General features: G+C 39.6%; 2 gene segments (V, D, J or C); both read right to left on the reverse strand.

The window, feature by feature from the left end:
* Positions 1–2,235: 2,235 nt before the first annotated feature.
* LOC132656340 (T cell receptor alpha variable 8-3-like) lies at positions 2,236–2,741 on the reverse strand. The segment is given in 2 exon segments: positions 2,236–2,570; positions 2,696–2,741. Coding segments are annotated over 2 exon segments (381 nt in total).
* Positions 2,742–15,211: 12,470 nt separating this feature from the next.
* On the reverse strand, positions 15,212–15,721 carry LOC110543184 (T cell receptor alpha variable 9-2-like). The segment is given in 2 exon segments: positions 15,212–15,564; positions 15,676–15,721. Coding segments are annotated over 2 exon segments (399 nt in total).
* Between the last annotated feature and the right edge of the window lie 3,035 nt (positions 15,722–18,756).

Below are 18,756 nucleotides of genomic sequence, written 5' to 3' on the forward strand. Positions count from 1 at the left end.
ACTCACATTATAAGAAAAATATGAAAATTGTAAATACTTAAAAACAATCCTAGTGACTTTTGAAATGTAACAATGAGTATTGGTGCCTGATTGTGGCATGCTTCTTCTAAGTCTGGGTGGTCTGTTTGGTCATGTTCCCTCATAGCTGTGCACTTGATTTGGGAGGAGAAGTGGCAAGGGCAGATACAGGCAGACTGAACTGTGCAGAGGGCTGAAGATGACTGCTAGTGACCTATTGATCTTTGTGAACCTGACTTCTGATTGAGACTGCCATTACTTCTGCTGGTACTGCTCTGTCCAAAGGCCCATTGAAAGTGACATATTGTTTCTTCCTGAGTTGAGATGATTCATAGCAGTTCAAAACTTTGAAATAGATTATTACAAAATTTCTGTACCTTCAAATTATTTTAGTGAAAACATCAAGCTTCACAATCATGCTTACAATGAGTTATTATTCGCATATATTTTAAAAACACAGAGCTGCACACTGGCTTTTGTTGTTGATGGTGATGGTGGTGGTGGTTTGGTTTGGATTGGTTTGGGTTTTCGAGACAGGGTTTCTCTGTGGATCCTCCGCTATCCTGAACTCATTTTGCAAATCAGCCTGGTCTTGAACTTATAGAGATCTGCCTGCTCCTGCCTCCCTGAGTGCTGGGATTAAAGCCATGTGCCACCGTGCCAGGCTACACTGCACCCTGTTAACAAACACATATACATTACAAATGCAAAACACAAACTAGGGAAGCAAAGTTTGTAATCTTTGTTGTCAGATAATGAAAGAGAGTAACACTGAGAAGAAAAACAAGAGCAATGACAACATTATTGGTAAATATTTGAAATTTTAAATGAAGCTTTATATTTGAGCAAAAGTATATTTATTTAGAAAAATAAACTTAAAGGATGTTGTAATTTGTTCAAATAGCATATATAACTGCCTAAAGCTTTGAGGTTTTCCACTTCCTCATTTGTAGATTTACAAAACTTTTGCCACACTTATAGAAGAAAAAATAATACTGTATTGGCCACATATGATCACATGCTCAGCTGTGCAAACAAAATCCCTATAAGGTTATAGCTGTCCTTGCTCTGGCCCCAGTGATCCCCAGAAAGGAAAAGTTTTGGTGAGAGAGGCTGCTTCCCAAGACAGTCTGTCTCAAATGAGCAGACAACACCAGGACTGAGAGGCTGCAAACCTATATGTGGCCCCTTGCAACTGCACACAAGTCTTTATCACATTCCCCTTTCGAACTCCAAGTATTTCCCTCTTTCCTTGCAGACCTCCATATCCCACAAAAGATTATCTTTCACTGTTTGAAATTGTCTCACCTGTTGTGGTCAGAGTGTGGTGTCTTTCTTGCCTCCTGTCTATTTACTCTGTGTTCTTACATGTGCTGGAGTAAGGATGACATCCTACTTCCCTATCCAGTTGCCATGACAAAAGAGTCTGACAAAGATCATTTAGAGGAAAGAGCATTTATGTGACCTAACAATTCCAGGTTACAGTCCATCTTAGAATGGAATTCCCAGCCACAGAACTTGTCACATCCCCTCCATAATCAAGAACAAAGAGCATAGAATGTTGGCATGGCGTGCTCTGCTCACACTCTCCATTTCGTTCAGTGCCCAGGGCCCAAACTTGGAATGGTGCTGCCCAAGTTCAGGCAGTGTCTTCCCACAGTGGTCATTGTAATCTGACACAGACATGTTTACATGCCAACCTGATCCACATAAGTCCTTGCTGAGATGCTACACTGTTATTCTACACTGAGTCAAGGGAAGTAAATCAACCATCACAGGTGGAGAGTGTCTCTGAGGCTCTTGAGGCATCGAGTGCAAGCAGTTACCCTTCCTGACACTAGCCTTCAGTCTAATGCTGAAGGAAGCCAACACCTCTCCCTCTGGTTCACATTATGTAAATCCCCATTACAGTCATTGGTCATATGGAACTGACTTGTACCTTCAAGTTTCATGGAGATAATCTGTCAGTGGCAAAAGCAATCTACAAAATAACCATTAAAGAAGCAATCGTGCCTCAGGAATCATTTTGTGTTTTTTTACCCTGCTCTTTTCCTTGGAGCCATGACCAAATGCCAGTATACCCAAGATAGGTCCGGATGGCAGAGAAAAGTGACAATTCCAGAGAAGTCCAACTTGGAGAGCCAGGGAGGTTATTTGAATTCCTTACAGGTGCGTGGATGATTTAAGATCACTCAGCTGTGCTATCTTCACAGGTTCTTACAGGTTTGTGTTCAGCTCCCCCTGCAGCCCCAGACACTGTGCGCTCAGAGCACAGAAGTACACAGCTGAGTCGCTCCAGTGCACAGGGGCCTTCCTCAGGTTGAAGGAAGAATCGCTCTTGCTAAACTCAGCCTCAAAGCCGTTTATGCCATGGACCACTGAGTCTCCTGAGTAGTACCTGAGGAGAAGCTGAAGGCCACCGCCACGGTGCTGGATGTACCAGAAGAGGGAAAGGGCTCCACCATACGAGTAGTTGCATTTCAGCTCCACCGACTCTCCTTCGAAGACAGTGACTTGGGAATCAGACTGGGTAACTGACTGTGTTTGGACAGCTCCTGAGAAATCAACAATAAGTCGGTAAATGTGATGAGGGCTTTATGATGAAAAATGATCTTCCTGAAGTTTAAGTAAGAAAAACAGCGAATTGTGTGCATCTAAAAACAATAATTATACTCACCCAGGAAAAATTGTATTCCCAGGAAGGAGGTTAGGACCCAGAGCATGGCTTATTACAGGAAACACCACTGATGCCTGTATAGAAAAGCTTGGTTCAAGCAGGATAGTGGCTGCGGTTCCCAGTTCTTGGGGACAGGTGGCACAAGGTTGACAAAACAGCTTCCTTGTTTAGGTGAAATTCTAAAGAAAAAGAAAAACCTGAAGACGTGGTCCTGGTCCTGACTTTCTGGACTCTTGATTGTCTTCAATTGGCAGGTACTCTGCCAGATGCAAGGGAGGACTGAGTTGAAAGTTAGTATCAGAAACCGAGACCTCTGGTTTGTGCAACCTCGCCCTCTGTCGGCCAGTGCAGGATGAAGACTTTCCCCCTCTTCTTTTCGTTCCTTTCTTTTTTTCCCATTTATTTATTAATTTAATCTCCTTACAGCCTGATCCCAGCTCCCTTTCCTCCCAGTCCTGCATTCACGCTTCCTGCCTCCAATCCCTGCCCCCACTCTCCCCTCTTGTTTTTCTCAGAGGAGGACCCCCAAGGGTTATCAACCCTCCCAGGCACTTCAAGTCAGAGAAGGATACATTCTGTCCCACTGGGGCCTAAAGAGGCAGCCAAACTAGGGCAAAGGGATCCAGTTGCAGGCAACAGTCAGAGACAGTCCCTACTCCCATTGTTAGGGGACCCAGGGATAAAGACGTTTTGAAACAAAATAGTGCATTATTTCTGTTTAGAGTGCAATTCATGTTTCTGAATTAATCTATATTGTGTCGAATCCTAACCTAAGAAAAACAAGCTGTGTATAATGGAAGGATCATTTTCTTTAGAAAAAAATGATCATATGACAAAGCCATTAAATTTGGGGCTCATTGGGTATAAAAGCAGTAATTTGCAAGTAAGCTTACCCAGAGACTGAAGTTTTAAACTGTGCTTTTTTCAATGTAAGCAGCCAGAGAAAATTCTGCCTTCCCCACCATTTTCTCATTAGCATTTTTGTAGAGAACCAGAACAAAGAAAATCAGTTTGACATTCAGTCTTATCCCATCTATGCCCAGATTGCTCTTAGGTCTAAGGTTCTCTCTCTCTCTTTCTCTCTCTCCCTTTGTGTGTGTATGTGTCTGTCTCTGTGTGTGTGTGTCTCTTTGTGTGTGTCTCTCTCTGTCTCTCTCTGTGTGTCTATTCAAATTAAGTTGGTTATTACAAATTATTACAAGCTGCAGCTTGGGCTCACATTCCCTACCACCAAAGTGGTGAGAGCAGAGAGCCCCATGCTCAGGTTAGTTGGGTGATTTAAAGATTCTGGTCCCTCCCAGCATGCCCAAAGCAGGGGTGATTCCTGCCTGGCAAGCATGTATTGGTCAAAACGCAAAATGGATGTTGTATTTTGAATTAATTAGCTATAGGAAAATCCCCAAGCCATTATGATCTGGTGTCCCTCCTAGGTGGATGGGCCAATGTTCTAATAACTTTATCTCTAATGGGCAGGAAAAGCATGCAGTAAGGCTAGTTCTTCCCCTCAGGGAATTAAGGCTGATCATATCTCCACCCAGCTAGCCTTAGTTCAGGCCTGTGCTTTAAACTTTAAAATAATAGCCACTGATTTTTAATCTTTTGGCCTCTCAGGTACTAGCATGGTAAAGAATTTTTTTCTATGTTTTCATTTGTCAGTCTGTCTTGTCAGTGAAAAGGGTTTTGTTTTGTTTTGTTGCTTTGTTTTGTTTTTAAAGAATTGTGTATTGCCTGGTGGTATTAACTAACTTCATGGTTCTTCTCTTTTGATTGAAATGTTTTGCTGCTTATATTTAAAGTAATTATTTTAAGCTGTAGATTGAAACAAAAGAAACTCTGATACTTGTGTTGCTTTTGAGGGATTTTGTTATTGTTGTTTCGCTTTCTCTTTTACTCTTTATGCCAATATCTCTGTATTTCTGAGTTTTGGGTGATGTGTGAGATTATAATTCAAAAAATTTTAGTATCACCATTTTTGTTATTATACAAAACCTCAATGCCATATGGGATACACCCTCTCTGTAAGTTCTTGGACCCAGAGGTCCCCTAAAGATTGAAATCTACCCCAGTTCTATAGTGTCAAACTCTCTATCACACCACATCCCTGGGAGGAGGTGCTAAAACCTTAAGGAACTCCAAAGAGAATGCACATAAAACGTCTAGAATAATAACTCCTCATCTTGGGCATTCAGTATGATGTACTTGACATATAAAGTAAAAAAGACACATATGAAATTGAAGTGAAATTGATTCATAAACTAAGTTCATAATATCCTTCTGTGGTGTACTTTTCCATTTACATAGCATTTTTCACAGAGCACCATAGAGATTCATAGTCTAATAAATATCTTACTTGAGAAATTACTGTATTGTAATATTACATTGGGATACTGAGAGGTACTATAAATAAAATAAAGAAAACCTTCTGCTGTATAAACATCCTTAAATGACACATTTACTCCATCTACACTCACTTCCACTCCTCATAATATTTCTACAATGCAGTGAGGGACATAGCTGCAGACACAATTCCATTTACCAGGAAGAGAAGGAAAAGTTAAAAGTTCTCCCACCAGCATAGCAATGCCAAGTATGGTTTCCAAACATAGCACTAACCCCCCCATCCCTGTGAATTTATTTCAAATCAAGCTCAAGCAGACCTGGGAGAGAAACAGATAGAAGAGCCTGTTCTCCTGATTTTTTTTCTGGCATTAATGCTACAACAGGAATTTGACTTCAGTTTAGCACTGGACTCCCTTATTGCACTAGGCTTTCTCATAATTTAGCACATGAACACTGTAGGGCAGCAATGAAGGCAGTATAACCAGCATAAATATTTTAGCTGGACACCAGATGGCGCTGCTTCAATGATACACTACCGCCCCCTCCATGGAGAGCATTGAGAGACTGATTCTCAATAAAGAAAAACAGATTCAGACATTCTTACACTGTGGTGAGCCTTGTCTGAATGCATACAGGATGGTACTGTAAATCTCACCAAAACTCTATGGCTGGGAGATCATACACCTTGTGGATAAACCCATTCTTTTCCTACATAAACATAGTATCAAATTGCATTTTAAACATGAATCTCATAAAAAAGGAGGGAAATTGTGGGCTTATAATGTATATTATTAATCAAGGTGACAGAAGCTAAAAAAAACAAAACAAAACATGTTCTCTGTCATATGACAATCATAGGCAGAAGCTACAAAACATGTTCTCTGTCATATGAAGATCATAAACAAGTATGTATGTATAAACATGCAAACTAAAGTACAGACCTCAACAGAGAAGCTTCTCTATACAATGGAGAACCTTTCATGAAGAAACTCAAAACTGGACAAAATATAGAGAAATACTCTCTGTGGTTTGCACAGCTATAAACGGTTCATCTATAACACACACACACACACACACACACACACACACACACACACATAAACAGAGCTCAATATCCTTCTTGGAAGAGAGGGTGGAACATGTGAAAATAATGGCTTCTGGACTTGACAGAACTAATGTGCTTGTGAACTCACAACATCTGCACTTGTCTGCACAAGACCTGCACAATATCAAGCCAGCATTCCAGCATGGATGGGAGAGATCCAGGACTCCCACGACTAGCTATGGAATTGGTGACAGTTGATGACTGTTAGAAGGAGAACACTGTTCTTTGTTTCTTTCTTTCTCTCTCTCTCTCTCTCTCTCTCTCTCTCTCTCTCTCTCTCTTTCTCTTTGTTTTTTGTTTATTTCAGCCAGGATTTCTGTCTGTACCCTTGCTTGTGTTGGACTTGCTTTGCAGAGCAGGCTTTGAACTCACAGTGACTGGCCTGCCTCTGAATCCCTGAGTGCTAGGATTAAAGGCATTCATCATCGAATCTGGCTATGAATCAGTTTTCTTTTGGGGGCAGCATCTGGTGGGTTTTTCCTGTTCCAGTGGGTGGTGCCATGTCCACTTATAAATGGGCAGCAGTAATTGGACTTGGACGGTTTCTTAAAAGGAGAAAGTTGGGAGATGGGAGGGTCTGATAAATATGGGAGGGGTGGGCAGGGTACTTAAATCAGATGGTGACTGAGTAGATAACTCATTGCCTCACACATGGTAACTTCAATATATCAACTTCTGTCTTAGTGAGACCCTTTCTTTCCCAATATGAGGCTCATTTATTTCTTCTTCCATCTATATGTGTTTTCTGACGAAAGCTTCCAGAACACTTAACTATCACTTTCCCTGCTGGTAGTCACATATTTAACTACCCTGTTTGACTACAGTAACACAGAGGATACTTTAAAAATGCACATGAAACATACAATGAAGCATCGCTATTTTTTTCCTAATGAGTAAGCTTGGAAATGGCTCCATTTTCATATTTTATAGCTTATTTTTCTTATGACTCCATGAAATTTTATAAATTCTGAAAGTTAGCCTTTTCATAAATATGTGTCCCAGAGATGGATACAAGGGCACATCTTGATAGTCCCAGTTACTTAGGAAGAATAAAGCAGGAAAATTATGAATCCAGTAGTTTCTGGCTTGCCTAAGCAACATAGAATAAATCCTGTTCTAAAAAAAAAAATCTAAAAGCAATCCATCTGAATACATGGCCAGGTCATGTGTCCATGTGGTCAGCATCACTTGTTGCTACTGCCATATGGAGTCTCAGTTCTGCATGTGAAAATGTCTTCATTATTTTAAACAACAAGATCATGTCATGTAATCTAATCATAAGTAATAATTTGGAATCACAACTTTATAATTTTCTGTATTTACATACATTTATACACATGTATTATATATATATATAAGTTACATATGCTTGTTTGAATTCTGAATTATTTTTGAGTGTTAATTGTCTCTTGGTTAGCAGAAATACTCCTTAGCTTTTAAAAAACCCTGTGAGAATGAGTGTAATACCTGACACTTGAATTGTGAGGGTGGAGGTTTGCTTTGCTACTACCTTTGTTAATGTGCAATAAGATTTAAGAAGCTATTTTAATTTTTCTTTTGTTTAAGTTTTCTTTTGGCTTAAATGTGGTCACTTTTGAAGAAAGTTATATGAGATGCCAAGAGTAATATGTACTTTGTGGCCATTCAATGAAATATTCTATAGATATCCCATAAGCCATTTTGTCTATGTGAAGTTTATCTCTAATGCTTCATGGCTAGCTTTTTTGTGTGGATTATTTACCTATTGGCCAGAATAAGAGTGATGTCACCCATTTTTATGCTCCTTATTACATCTGGGTGTGTCTGTTTCTGTCTAGCATAGTTTTCTTTACAAACTATCACTGGCACATATAATTACAAATGCTCTGTTTTTGCTGGACTGTTCCCTTTGTCCATGTACCTTTGTGCCTTCTGACTGTTTATGGCTTGAAATCTGCTTTTCAGATAATAAGCACAGCTACTTCTGCTTGCTCTTGAGTTCCAAATTCTTAGAATGATATCTTTCACCCTTTCACTTTCTGTATGTGTATACCATTGTCAGTGAGGTGAGTTTCTTGAAGACAGCATACTGCTAAGTATGTGGTTTTAGGGTGAGCAACAGTCTTTTAATTGATGAACTTAGACCATTTACACTTGGGGTTATTGTGAAGGTATGCCATTTTATTCTTTCTGATTATTTCCATTCCTTTTATTCTTCATCCTTTGCTCATCTTAAAATATTACTGTTTTACTGAGATAATGTCTTTATTGTTGAGTAATTTGTCTATTCTTTCCAGAAGTCTCAGGATTCTTGAATAATAATAATTCCTCACTTGTGTGCAATATTCCTTTAGAACCTCTGAGGTGCAGTTCATGATCTGGAAGATAAGGCTGAATCAATACAAGAGCTGTACCTCTTCCAAGCCCAGCCTCTTCCATCTCATCTTATTTTCCTCAATTGTTCGTGGGCAAAAAAAAAGTATTATTTCATTTCTTTTAATCCTAAAACAAATATTGAAATTGTTATCATAGTAGACTCTATAGCAAATGAACCTAAATCAGTTTCTTTCTGTGACTGTGATAAAATACTGAAGCAAAAAGAAAGTTGTGGAAGACTTTATTTTGGCTTAAAGTTCCAGAGGAATAAGAGTCCAACTTGGTGGGAGACAGAGAAGACAGTGAGCAGCAGGCATGGCAGCTGGAGCAGGAAGCTGAGAGATCACATCTTCAACCAAGTGCTGGAAGCAGAGAAAGTGTCAGCTGGAAATGGGGTGAGGCTGTAACTCTCAAAGACCAGCCCCAGGGACTAGCTTCACCAGCAAGGCCTCATCTCAGTGTGTTCCCACAGACAGTGCTACCACCTGGGTACCAGGTCTTCAGTGTGTGAGAACATGAGGACCATTCTCATTAAACCACCATGGACCTCTTAGTAACAAAGGCCATACTCAGATTGGAACACTACCCTGGATTCTTGCCAAAATGCCACAAACCCAGAGGTTACACAATACAAAACTGAGCACAGTTTTAAATATTTTTACTGTATTTCAATCTTTTACTCTTCCTCAATGCCTTTTCAATATTTTTGAAAATGCCACACAGATACACAATAAAATATTGCATCTACCCCCAGTTTTCCACTAAATATACATATATATTTATATTATATAATACATCCTGTATATATTATGTAATCATATATAAATATTACATAATATATTTCTATATTAATTAAAATAAACACAGAAAAGCAGTGAGACAGTTATCTGAGCAAAGACATAAACTATAAATATATAACATATTTATATATGTATATGTATAGATAGATAGATAGATAGATAGATAGATAGATAGATAGATAGATAGATAGATAGATTTCTCCCTAACAAGCTCCTCTCCAAATTGAGGTCCTTTTTGCCCTATAATCTACTATGTCCAGTTAGTGTGTTACCCATATGTCCATTATGGGGACATACCCTGGAGCATGTGAAACTCACCAGTGGCCATATTTTAATTAAGAATGATTATCCCATGGGGTGGGAGAGATAGATGATTCAGGGGTTAAGTGCACTGGCTGCTCTTTCAAATGACCTATGTTCAATTTCCAGCACCTACATGGAGCTCACATCTATTTGTAACCTTAGTTCCATGGACCTGACATCCTCACACAGATATCCTTGCAGGAAAAGGGCCAATGCACATAAAATAATAATAATAATAATAATAATGAAAAAGATTTACTCTGTCTCTGTTTATATCTACCTATCATGGTAAAATATAATGTCTTTTAAATACATGCTTTGGAGTGTTTCACATTATTCTTCCATGATCTGGAAACATTTGTTCAGTCTCCACTTCTGAACAGTGAGAATGTATAGAAAATCCTGGTTCTGTAGCATCCTTTTAGTAAGTGTGTATGTGAACACACCTAACCAAATATCCAGTCCTTGATATACAGGTTTCCCTGGAATCGTAGACTATATAAACAGTGTCTTGAGAGACTAAGATAAAGGAAGTACATTACTTACTCCCAGGGAGATCTGTTATATAACATTTTCATGTATCCAAGAATGATAAAATCCAGAGCTACTGAACTGACTTGTGGTATATCTTCAGTGAGCACCCACTGAATATACCAAATGAGGGGACATTTTCAGCATTTTAAATAGTAATAAATGGAGGTACTTATGGTGACACAAGCCTGTAATCCCATATCTCGGGGTGAGACAGAAGGGGCAAGAGTTTTAGGCCGGCTTAGGCTCCACAACAAAATCTTATCCAAAGCTAAATGAATTAATGAAAGCAAATACAGGAAGGCAGTGGATTAGACAGTTAACAAATCTAAGAGACAAACTACAAATGAAAGAAAATCTTGCCAGCTACTCAACTGACAGAAGATAAAACCACACATACAAAAAAACTCTAAACAATAAAAAGAATCAAAAAATGGGTTTGGGCACAGAGAATTATCAAAAGAAAAAAATGCAAATGAATAATGAATGCATTATTGATAATAATGCATTGAACATCCTTAGTCATCAGTGAAATTAAGTTAAACTGATTTGAGACTTCATCACATCCCATTCAGAACAGCTATCCTCAAGAAATCAAATGATAACAAATGCTGATGCGGATGTTGATAAACAGGATTTTATTCACCGTTGCTGGAAGCATAGATGTGACACCTGTGATAATAATCATAAAATGGCTTCATAAACCTAAAAGAGGAAGTGTTATGTGGCCTAACTCTGTAATTTCTTGTTTTATATTTGAAGTACTCTATATCTTATGACAGAAATACTCACTCAATCCTGTTAATTGCTGCTCTGTTCAAAATTCTTTGGGAATGAAAGCATTCTATGTGTTATCAACAAAACAATGAATAATAACTTTGTGTAGTTGTATACCTATCTAATAGATAAATAGATAGATAGATAGATACATCTATAGATATATAGGTAGTTGGTAAATAGATACATAGAGATAAATAATAGATAGAAAGAGAGATAGATAGATAGATAGATAGATATACACAGAAATAGACAGACACATAGACATATGAGCATTGCTCAGAAATATAAAACTATGGAATTGGTATGAAAATGGCCACAATTGAAAAATACTACAGTGAGTTATTCAGATTTGGAGAGACAAATACATGCAAATCTTAGCTTCTAATTTTTATTTTTGTGTATTCACATGAATATGAGTGTGTGTAGACACCACACAACTAGAAAGCAGCCAATGAGAGGGGAAAATTGAATCATTAAGATAGATGAATGGGAGGTAATAGAACCCATGATGTGCAAGTGGAAGCAGGGATACTGGGAGCAAGAAGGACTGAGTGGGAATGGGGAACTGGGAGGTGACAGAGAGGATAAGATGGGAGAAGAGACAACCAGAAGTAAATATGTATGAACCTGATATACAGAAACCTGCGACTTTCTAAGCTGTTTTTAAAAATTAAAAAACAAGAAGGTTTTATTTAAACCTCTTAAAATCAAGAAAGCTAGAGTGTTGTAGTGGTGATGGTGGTCGTCTTCATAACACAGCATGTGGTGAGTGTCATGGCCATATATTTGTTTCCAACATTGTTACATAACCATCAGCATGTGAGAAGAGAAAAGTGGAAAATGTTTCAAATGAACCAATAGTTTGCCTTTCTCTTCAGGACTACGTCTTTTCAAAATGTTAAAATACCTTCCCAATCAATATCAAGTCCTTGCTGCTCTTGCTATTAATTCCCATTGCATATAGAATAGAAACAGAATTTCTCCACTGTGTGGTCTGAGCTCTCTAGAAGGCATTTTGTGACCCAGTGTGTTTGTGTGCAGGCTGCAGGTGCCTGGGGAGCACTGTGTGCTCACTGCACAGAGATAGACAGCAGAGTCACTGGGCTGGGAGTCTCTGATGTGTAGGGCAACATGCAGCCTGGCTTTATTGAGGTGAGCTGTGAATCTGCCTTCCTCCTTGTCACCATTGGAGAAGACGGACATCAGTGCCTCAAGGCCTTTCCCAGAATGCTGTCTGTACCACCAGAAGTACTGAGAATTACGATCACTGAAAGTGCAGTTGAGAGAAGCCATGGCTCCCGCTGGGACACTGAGGGATTCTGGGATCTGCTCCACCTTCAGCTGGCTGCTCACCCCTGTGCAGAAAGACAAAGGTCAGACAAACAGACCTGGAGGCATAGGGATGCTAACACTCCAGAATGCTTTTTCAATAGTCTGCCCACCCCTACCTAGAGATTAAAAACATATGTGTTTTCTACCATTAGCCTGGAGCAGGCAACAACTTTATATACCACACCTTGATCCCAAAGAAATTCCCAAACTTACACCTTGAATGAAGCCACAGGACCACTAGTGAAACACTCAAGGATTTCCTCTCTCCTCCCTCTTCACTTAGGATTCAGATTCTCAACTCTAAACTCATTTGGTCACATTCAAAAGTTTCCACCTCTCCTGCTTCAGGAAACATGAAAAGCCGCTTTGCTAGCAATGAGAAAAGGGACTCTCTTCACCACCTCTGCAGCACCAAGACTTTCCTCCAGCCCTTTCTCCACCCCTCCCTCTACTTCCTGCCCTCCCTTCCTCTCTCCCACTTGAGAACACTACTTAGGATCCCTAAGAAGACACTGCCATCTTGTGGATTTATGATAGTGACAAAAGAAATAATCAAACTGTAAATTCTTCTAATGTAATTATTAAAAGTAAAGTTCTTGAGAGAACAATTGGCATTTTAAACAAACCTTTGCCCCCCAAGTGTGGGTGGGGAGTGAGATTGTGTGTGTGTGTGTGTGTGTGTGTGTGTACACTCTGCATATGTTGTCTTCTTTCTCAGTAATAATCAGTGTCACACACAGGCGTTCACCTGCACTGGAAAACCACCTAGACATGACAGCCACAGAAATCTGAGTGAGGCTTTTTCACACAGCATAAATCTAACCCTTGTCACTCCCATTCAAATACATCTACAAGCATTACAGATGGCCTAGACAGGGTGCTTATCTAGGTTAGAGTCTAGAAAGGCCTGGGATTATTTATTTTATTTAGAGCCAGGAACATATTTGTGTGCTTGGTGCAGAACAGATGGAACTGTGTCTAGCAACTCAACAATAAATAAAACTCGGGGAGCTTGTTAATTTCTCTATTTTTCTTATTCTCTCTTCTTGAATAAAGTCCTTTGATTAGGGATTGATCATGAAAGTTGTAAATATGGTTTCTCTCCTCCTCCCTTTTTCTGACTCTCCCTCCCATCTCCACTCCTCCCCTTTCTTCCTTATCTCTCTTCTTCCCTAACACTTCTACTTTCTCCCACTCTCCATTCCTAACATAGACATGAAGCCATCTGAACCAGGGGAATGTCTGTGCCAGAGTTGAACTGGGTCCACATAGAACAAGTTTGGAAACAACTGTCCTGCAGGAGTCTGTGAGAGCTCCACAGCCAGCAGAGTAAAGATCTGTGGAAGCAAGAAGGCAGTAGGATCAACACAGCCAAGAAGTTGGTTCATGCTTAGGTCAACTGATACTGCATAGTGTATTTTTAGGACACTTGAATTTTGACAAAGGAGCCAATACCATACAAGGAATAAAGAAAGCATTTTCTTTTTTTTTTATATAGTTACAGTTTGTTCACTTTGTATCCCAGCTCTAGCCCGCTCCTCTATCCCCTCCCAATCTCACCCTCCCTCCCTTTTCTTCCCTTATACCCCTGCCCCAATACAATGAGAGGGGAGGTCCTCCTTCCCTACTATCTGAAGCTAGCCTAATCAGGTCTCATCAGGACAGTCTAGATCCGTTTTCTCTGTGGCCTAGTAAGGCATCCTCTCCAGGGGGAGGTGATCAAAGAGCAGGCAACTGAGTTCATGCTACTGACTACCCCTGTTCCCCTTACTAGTGAACCCCTGTGGAGAATGAGCTGCCCATAACCTACATCTGAGCAGAGGTTTAGGTCCTCTCCATATATGGCCCTTGGTTGATTCATCAGTCTCTGCAGGCCCTCCTGGGCCCAGATTTTTTTGCTCATTGATTTCTTTAATGAATATATTCACTTTCTCTTTCAAGACCTCTAACATAGTTATAAAGGGTAATTTGAAATTCTTGTGACGTGCATCAGCTATCTTGTGTTTCTTAGGGCCTACTGGAGTAGTGTTTTGGGGCTTTAATGAAGACATATCATTCTCAATGTTATTGTTTTTATGCTGGAATCTAGACATCTAGGTTTGAGGTCATTGTAATTCTCTGTGCTGGTGTGTGTTCTTGCCTTTGTCAGATGTATGCTCTTTTCCTTGGATTCTATTCTCCGTGGTTCTAAGAACACGGTGTTGGCTGTGGGTTGCCTGCTAGGGAATCCTTTTGAGATCCTGCAACGTGTGGACACTGGATTCCAGCCAGAATGTGTTTCTTTCCAATTGGGTGCTAACACTTAGGCAAAGGGGTGGGCTAAAAGATGTAGCGTGAGGAGATCCATGGTAGGGAAGAAATCAAGGAGTGGCATCAGGATCAGTCTAGTGCTCTGGGAATGTGGACAAAGAGATATGAGGACCACAGCAGGCAGTCTACTACATGGCTTAGGATGAGACTGGGGTTTGGATTTAGAGGAGATGGGGGACATTGAAATTCTGAAGATCATCTGCCTGCTCTGGGTTTCCTTTCTCCTGTCTTTTCTACTTATGTATCTTTATTACAAATCTTCAGGTATACAAAGGCTGTAGCCCTCTGATAACCTGTCCTTCCAAAGTATTAGATATACATTATATAGATGACACCTTTCCTGGAGTATGTTGTTCTGCATGAAGAACTTGGGCTGGAGGTGTCCTGTTTTATATGAAGAGAATGACCTGTAGGTAGGTGGAGATGAAGAAAAATGACCACTTCATGGTATCCACAGCTTTCCTGTGAAATCAATGTGACACTTCATGAATAACCACTGATATTGTAGGGTTTCAGTTTCCCCTATGAAAATCCAGCTGTGATAACATCTTCCTCTTGTTCTGCTATGACTGTTTGTACAACTTTCACCAACCAGAGAAACTTTGGGGCACACGCAGACTGGTGAAAAACAGCATGATCTAAAAGACAGATGATCAGAAGTCAGGCTTTCTTTTGCTTCTCAGGGTTTGTGCTCAGCTCCCCTGCAGTGTCTGCCACTGTGTCACTCAGAGCACAATAGTACACAGCCAAGTCTGACTCTTGCACCAAGGCTTTCTGCAAATGGAAGGAGGTGGTTCTTTTATCATATGTGGCTTCAAACCCTCTGCTGCTTCCCTTCTCACCAGCTGTGATGACTTTCAGGAGGAGCTGTAGACCTTCTCCAGGATATCGAACATGCCAGAAGAGAGTTGGGTACCCTGTGGCTGAGTACGTGCAGTTTATCAATAGAAAATTGCCTTCTGAGAGGGTCACTTGACCTTGTTTCTGTGTCACTGAGTATCCATGGATCCTCCCTGGGGCAAGAACAGGATATCTCTGTTACATTAACAACAAAGCTCATGGATGATTAAATATTGTTCTGACATCATATAAATAAGGGTGCAAATGGGAAGTCACTTACTTACCAAGCATGAGCAGCATCATAGTCACTAAAGCTGGAGGAGGGTTCATCTTCAGTGTCACCCAGCTACTGTTCTTGACTCTTCACAGAAAGAAATGATGAAATGACATCAAATGATGAACCTGTGAAGCTTATGATTTACATAGATGATGATCTTGTGTTAGGAAACTCCACCCCCTGTTGGATAGAGATTCAACAATGGTCTTTGGCAATCCTCCCAGAGGCACAAATGTACTCTCACCATCTACATCAATTGTAGGGCACAAGTCAGACTTCAAGAGGCCCTTGACAATGTAAAGAACATGCACAGTGGCCATGAACACATTGATTGTCATCATTCTGAGGATTAAATCTGACATGAAAGTAGAGTACATGTTATAGTAGAACAACTGGTGGGCTTTCTGTTTTGGTCTTTACCATATGATAAATTGAATGGCAATAAGGAGGTTTTTACACTTTATTTTAAGTGATCCAAATTTGTATAAAGATACTATCCAGGCCTGGAGTGATGGTCAGTACTAAAGAGCACTTGGTGCACTTGCAGAGAATCCAGGTTTGATTCTCAGAACACACACTGGTTCACAACAACTATAACTCCAGCTCTAGGGGAACTCACTCTCTCTCTTCTGACCTCTGTTGGCACCAGGCACACATATGGAAGAAAAACACTCATGCACCTAAAGTAGAATAAAATGCTTTTAAAAATTTAAGAACATACTATAAAATTCAGTTATTATAAATTGACTCTAAGAGTGTGTAATCACTACTATTTGCTCTTTGTATCTTCTGGAAGGTTTTAAAGAATGGGCTTGAGCTGCCCATTTACTTAGGATGCCACTGGTGTCTTGAAACAATATTTGAACATTAACTGTATAGAACAACCACAAGAAAGAAAGCAGTTGGGATTGTCACAACTGATATAACACACATGTTACACCACACTCTGAATCAATGTTAGCTTTTTTCTGTAAATGTCATTGTGACCAGTGGTGGCTGTTGTTAAGAAACATGAAGATGACTGTCATTTGGGATTGGCAAGATATTTGCAGCTCTTTCTTGAGAACCTGCAGATGGCATCCCAAGCAGTCAGCTCACCAATGTGTCTTCAGAAAATCTTCTTCCTTCAAATTCAAAGTGTCCACTCATGAGCCTGGCTTTCATGGCTGCCATGTGTCTGTGGAAGCTCCTTTTATCATTTAATTTGGTCTTAGCAATTTCAACTATCAACAGGATTGGTTTTTTCACAAAACTGTTCTTTCTCCCCTTTGTACACATCTTTTTCTTAATTCTTGTTGTTTTGAAGTTATAAATGTAATCCTTAAGTGACAGCCTGTGGCTCAGAACCTATGTCTCTTACAGTTCAAGATAATGAATATCGAGCCTTTCTGGGCTTTCCTCACTAGCAACATTTATAATTGCTTTAGAATGTGCTCTTCATATTGCATTTCTATATGAGATTGGAATCACCTATTAAAATAGCATTTTCTTTCTTGTTTCCTTTTAATTTTACATTTTCATAGCTGTAGGCTTTTGTATAGGTTGACATATGGAAATGTACCTCTGTCACAGAACAAGTCTCAAGTCCAATGAGAAAGTAGTTGTTTGCCCCTAAAAGCAATCACATCATTGTTGCATTAGTGGACATGTCTTTCTAATTAGGTTGGTCATTTAGCAAATAGGATCCACAGAGAATAACTCCAATGATGATGTATCTCCCCTAACTAGGAGAGAATACTCTAAGTCAGTTCTGATTTTATTTTTCTGTATGTTACATCATTGTACATGTTTTCTTCATCAATACAACTGTATCAATTTGTTATGTTACATAACTAAGACTAAGAAAAGTATCACATACTGTGTGAAGACCTGTGGGGTCTTCCTGGAAAATAACTCACATGGAGATATCACACACATGGCTCTGAGTATGTGACTATGTTTCCATACCAGGCATGGTTATCCTCCTCTTGAGCAAATCATAAGTTCAATTAGGGTGTGAAAACCACTAATGCTCCCAGTGGGTTATTGTGGAATGCTGGACATTGATATAGGTAATGACAACAATTACTCTTTACACCATTATAAAATACAACCCTTAAAAAAAGAAAAATTAATTCATGTTACTCAACTAATGACTTCCTCCTGGGAATGCCAAATTACAAAATAATGCAATCATAAGATAAACACTTTGATGTCTAAAGCTTTCATGTATTATAGTGACAGTGGTGTTTTCTAAACTTCTTATAGATGTGTATCACATGTATTCCCATTGTTAATAGGTGATGAATGAATTGTTTGAAATCTAAACATTACTCAAAGTAGAATTATGAAAAAAGTGGGGTTATTAAAAACATACCTACAACATAGGGGACATTATTGAAATTAGGGAAATGCTTGAATAGATGATCACTGTAAATTATACATGTCTTTCTGACTCTCATCTTAGAATGGATAACTTAAAACAAAACAAAAAAAACACGAATGCACAGGTGGGATTATTAGTCCATTTAAATGCAGAAAATCATGCATCTAACATGTAATTCACAGTGTTGTAAAGAAACATGACAAAGAACTGATTTGTTTCTTCAATGAAGAAAAGATGTGATCAAAGCTAGTAATGTAGTCTGCTGGACTGACAGATGTCCAATGAGCACTTGATAAAATCCAGCACAGGCAGCTCATGATGGCATGGGTATAATGGCTGCCACTTAATTGTTTGTAGGGAATGTTTGTTTTTTTAATTAATTAACTTATTCATTCACATTACATGCTGATGGCAGCCCCTTCCTCCTCTTCTCCTGGTCCCACCCTCTTCCTACTTTTTCCTTCCAGTTCTCCGAAGAAAAGAGAAGACCCAAGCAACTAACCCAGCCCTGCACATCCAGTCTCAACAGGACTAAGTGCATCCTCTTTCACTGAGCCTAGACAAGGTAGCCCAGCCAGGAGAAAGTGATCCAAAATCAGGCAACAAATTCCATGTCAGAGAGACTCCCTGCTCCCATTATTAGTGAGCCCTCATGAAGACCAAGCTTCCAATGAGGTACATGTGTGTACGGAGCTAGGTTCAGTCTTTGCTTGGTCTTTGGTT

This window comes from Meriones unguiculatus, chromosome 9 (genome assembly GCF_030254825.1).
Source record: "Meriones unguiculatus strain TT.TT164.6M chromosome 9, Bangor_MerUng_6.1, whole genome shotgun sequence".
Lineage (NCBI taxonomy): Eukaryota > Metazoa > Chordata > Mammalia > Rodentia > Muridae > Meriones > Meriones unguiculatus.